The sequence below is a fragment of the Sinocyclocheilus rhinocerous genome, unplaced genomic scaffold, assembly GCF_001515625.1.
Source record: "Sinocyclocheilus rhinocerous isolate Xijiao unplaced genomic scaffold, SAMN03320098_v1.1 scaffold798, whole genome shotgun sequence".
In the NCBI taxonomy this organism is placed as follows: Eukaryota; Metazoa; Chordata; class Actinopteri; order Cypriniformes; family Cyprinidae; genus Sinocyclocheilus; species Sinocyclocheilus rhinocerous.
Genome location: NW_015635037.1, coordinates 1,102,488 through 1,107,358, shown reverse-complemented (window position 1 = coordinate 1,107,358; position 4,871 = coordinate 1,102,488). Strand labels below are relative to the sequence as shown.

Genomic DNA, 4,871 nt, shown 5'->3' with positions numbered 1-4,871 from the left:
AAAAACATTTTTGTTGTTCCGGAATCAGTGTTTTTGAACAAATTGGTTGCTTGTTATCACTTCTTTTTAAATTTTTGAATGTATATAGAGATTTTTGCTCATTTAAGTGGTTGATAAAGATCAGTGAAATGTAACCAAAAAAGGAGAAGAAGAAAATCTCTCTTTTGGTGACTGTCTTTCTTATTCACGGGAGAGAACCTGGTTAAATTAATTAAATCATTTTGGGGCGATGGAAATTTCAGTACATAATTCAGACTCTGACTCATTGAATATTTAGTGATTTTGCATTGGCTTGAGATATGGAGGAGAATGTGAGGTCATCACCACCCCTTATGTTACTAAAATAACCAACAGAAGCTTAGTAAAACCCATCTATTATAGATCGGGTTTGACTTTAGATGCGAGACCTGCCAGTGCTTTCAAACGCTCCCTCATTTTCCACAGCGAGCTCTTGCCGCCTCCTTTTTACTCAGCTAAGAACTCCATTAAAAGTGATTTTTATCGCACGTCTTTTGTGACCGAAAAAGTGACTGTTATTGAGAGTGGTGAATTACAGCTTTTGAAAACATCAATAAACATCTAGCGGGGGTCAATACTGACAAGAGAATTATCTGACAGGCACTCAATTAGCTCCATCTCTTTGTGCTTTATGTACCTATGATTGAGGCATAATCATTATGTCATTATACCTCTGAAGAGTACATGAGTGTTGCAGAAAAGCGATCGAGCACCTGCTTCCATAAGGTTTTAGAGCAATAGATGTTTCAAAAAAAAAAAGAAATTATAGCTGTATATAAGTCATAAAGTGGTTCAAAAGTGCATCAAAAGTGATTCACTTACACAACATTAAGCCAGATTCCTTTCAGGCTTACTCCATTCCACATGAACCGTAAACAGCCTTCACACCAACCAAACGAATCAATCTCTGACGTCAAACACGTTTTAGTGTGAAACCGCCCTAAGCCTACTCTTAGTGTGCAACGTCAAACCGAAACACTTCTATATGTGGACAGAAACTTTGAAAAGAAATGTGTGTTACCTGAGGTCCTCCACATTAGAGACGGTCTTGTTGAGGATGTTCTTTTCTCGTCTTTGCTTCTTGATCTCTAGCTTCAGGAGTCTGATATCCTCCAATCTTTCATTGTACTGAATATCCCCCTTGTTCATGATGGAATGCTGGATTTTGATCTTTTCGTACAGTAATGCCAGTGCTTCGTTTCTCTTCATCAACTGCATCCCCAGGAGGTCACGCTCATTTCTCACCTTGAAAACAAACACAGAAATACACAGTCAATACACAAATGTAGATAAAAGGCAACATTCTAAGTCATTAGTAAAACCAAAAAACTGTGAAATTTCACTATCCTGTCAGTTAATGATCATTGATTGTGTATAAATGCTAGCTCTTTTGTTACATTCCCTTTATTTTTTCCCAGCTTGGTACCAAAGTTCTGGTACTTTTAACACCTCTTCAAGCATCTGTGAGAAAACCTTCAAAGTACTTTCACCTCTGACTGAGGTGAGACGATATATTATAGAAATAAAAGGCAGGCCAGTGTTTTCTGCAAAGATTTGATGACTCAGCAGTGTTAGTCTTTTCAGGATAATAGCCAAAAACTTAATGCAACAAGACAAATGTTGTGAAGGTTCGGGAAAATGTCTTATAAAGAAGTTTTAGGGTCTTTTACTTAATGGATTTTAACAAAAAGTCAGGGGAAACACTTTGAAGGCCATACGCAATAAATAAATATAACATTTCCTTTGATCTAAATCATTTTTGTGTTATTCTACACACCATATATACTAGGAAGGAAGTTATGTAAAATGGTCATTGACTTTCTTTCTCAACTTTCACTAAACTAAACTGTATGCACAAAATTCTGCAATGCTGAAATGTACAGCTATATATGTAATGCATGTTATGTATAAGGTATTAGTTGTATCACATACAGTATACAATATGGTTTGGGGAGCTCAGGGATGTACAGACGATGAAGCTTTATTGATGTGTATGGATAGCCAGAAGAGTGTGGAAGCTGGCGTCAGCAGAGGCAATTTGGACAGAATGCCCTCCATTCTGTAAGGCCCAGATTGGAAGAACTCTCCATGATTGCAATGACTCTCCCAACCTCTAGTTGGCACTAACTAGTAACACTCCCCATCATTTCGCTTACACTGGTTCTATGCAATAACACTCCTAGCCACTAGGTGGCCCTAGCTTCTGTTGATAGATACATCACTACTCATTAGGACTTGAATGCCCCCAGCCGTGTGTCTTTACCCAATTAATGTTGGCCTATTTAAGCGTGCCCCATTTGCTCACCTGTGTTCAGTCTTGAGCCTACTACGCCTGTGTTTCCTCACCACCTAAGCTAGTTTATTGAGATTTTGGATTTTACCTTTTGCTCATCTTTTATTTCTTGCATTAATGGATTTTAACAAAAAGTCAGGGGAAACACTTTGAAGGCCATACGCAATAAATAAATATAACATTTCCTTTGATCTAAATCATTTTTGTGTTATTCTACACACCATATATACTAGGAAGGAAGTTATGTAAAATGGTCATTGACTTTCTTTCTCAACTTTCACTAAACTAAACTGTATGCACAAAATTCTGCAATGCTGAAATGTACAGCTATATATGTAATGCATGTTATGTATAAGGTATTAGTTGTATCACATACAGTATACAATATGGTTTGGGGAGCTCAGGGATGTACAGACGATGAAGCTTTATTGATGTGTATGGATAGCCAGAAGAGTATGAAAGCTGGCGTCAGCAGAGGCAATTTGGACAGAATGCCCTTTGAATGGGTTAACCTTTACCAAAGAACCAATGTTAGCAATGTACAGCAGTAGATATTAACATTACATTCAATTTATGATCTCTAATAGTGACCTGAATGACTTACCAAAGATGCTGTAAAAAAAATGATGTTACTGAATGTGTTAAAAAAGTATTTATGAAGCCTTTTGTTTTCTTCTCCATAAAAACTAATAGTCAAGCCTACAGCCGAAGCTACATATACGTCTAAATTTAATTCAGCTAAAAGACAAACAAGGATATCTGAAATAAAATTAAGTCAACTTTGGTTTCATACATTTTTGTTATGATGTGCTGACTTTTCCTTACATCTTGAGTCTAAGTGTATTAATTTTTTATCATTATGATAGATAGATAAATGAATAAATAAATACATTTTAAAGGTAAACAGTATTTAGTACAAATATTATCATTTTTAAATCTTCAATATCATGATGTTTTAATAAGGTTATTCACTGAATGTATTTCTCAAAGAACTGAACTAATATTTTCACATCATGAAAAGACAAACGAAGACACAAAAAAAAAAGCCTACTGACTTTGATGCACAACCATACCCTCAACATTTTCTAAAATAATAATAATTTTTAAAAAAATTTTGATAGAAAAAAAAAACATTTCACCGCTTTTAAGAAGACATATTACTGTAATAAAAGATTAGGCTAAAATTATTGTAAAGCCTTTCAATTTTAAATTTCAAATTTCGTCCTCAAAGCATTCTCCTGACATCCCCTAGATATTTTAGACCTTAAACCCCCTCCCAAAGAATATAAAACTATACTTTAAACCAGTAACTGAAAGTATGTTCATCATAAGAGGCATATTTAAATTGTTTTTGTATAAACTTAACAGATTAAGACACAAAAAAATGATCATCACACCAGTGCCTACTATTTGAATTGTACTATATTGAATGACTAGTCAGCTGGTTAATCATGTTCGACTGCTGACTTACTGAGATCAGAAGCACTAAATGTTTCAAAATGCCAAGACCAATTTAGGCCTCCCCAGTGACTCAATTTCCTTTTGCTATTTTAAAGAGAGGTTAACCCTGTTCCCGCTGGACTTTCTCAGAAGTGATATTCCAGATCTAATGACTTTTGAGTGAACCTAGATTACTGTCTCTTTCATCTTTAGCGTAAACAGCCTATTGAAGAAGGAACACAAGGACACGCGGACACTCACTGAAACCTTGCACCTGTCTGTACCTGATCGAGCTCTTTTTTCTGCCGAATCCTCTCAGCATCAGCCTCTGCTATGATCTTCAGCAGCTCGCGTTCCTCTGCCTCCTGTTTCTCAATGAACTGCTTCGTCTCCTGAGCCTGTTGCCTCATCTTCTGTAGCTCGGCCTGTAGAAACAGGGCAATCGATGCAAAAGAGAACAGAAAAAAGTTAAAAACAAAACTGAGAAATGACCTCTCTATATGTCAATGTTCATTTTTATGTTTTTTTATGCTCTAGTCAAAGTTTATCATGTTATATTCACTATAAAGTGCTGGGTAGAAAACTTACAAATTGTAGTCTGTTACTGATTACAAATTACATGATGGAAATTCTAGTTTATAACAATGTTTTGGATTACACATATTAGGTAATGTATTCTGATTACTTTTAGATTACTTTTTTTATCTAAAATAGATTCCATTCTTTGGAAGTGTATTAAACATTATGTTATGCCAATATTTCTGAAACTGGGGTTCGTGAATGAACTACAATGGGTTCGTGAGGTGATGAAAAGATGGAAGACTTTCCAAATGTATTAAAGTGGTAACATTTTGATAGAGATAAAAAAAAGAAGAATTAGGCCAAATCAAATTATGAATAATTTACTGCCATTGTGTGAAATAATATGTAATCATGTATTCTATAAAAAAGTAACTGTAATCTGACTATGTGCATTTTAAAATGTAATATAATGTAGTTTATTTCTGATTATGTTATCCAGATTACATGTAATTACTTAGTATCCAGCACTGTATTTTTTCATTGGATTGCATTGTAAATTCTATACATCTGATTTATGGTAATGAATGAATATATATAT

At 34.8% G+C, this 4,871-nt stretch overlaps 1 protein-coding gene across 1 annotated transcript in view; it reads right to left on the bottom strand.

The window, feature by feature from the left end:
* The window catches only part of LOC107746299 (cilia- and flagella-associated protein 58-like), a 92,378-nt gene that overhangs the window by 40,153 nt on the left and 47,354 nt on the right, over nucleotides 1–4,871 (bottom strand). Inside the window, exons 14-15 of the mRNA XM_016560441.1 lie at nucleotides 4,036–4,176; nucleotides 1,040–1,263 (exon numbers count right to left, since the gene is read on the bottom strand). Coding sequence (XP_016415927.1) covers nucleotides 1,040–1,263; nucleotides 4,036–4,176 — 365 coding nt within the window. The remainder of the gene's footprint in view (nucleotides 1–1,039; nucleotides 1,264–4,035; nucleotides 4,177–4,871) is intronic.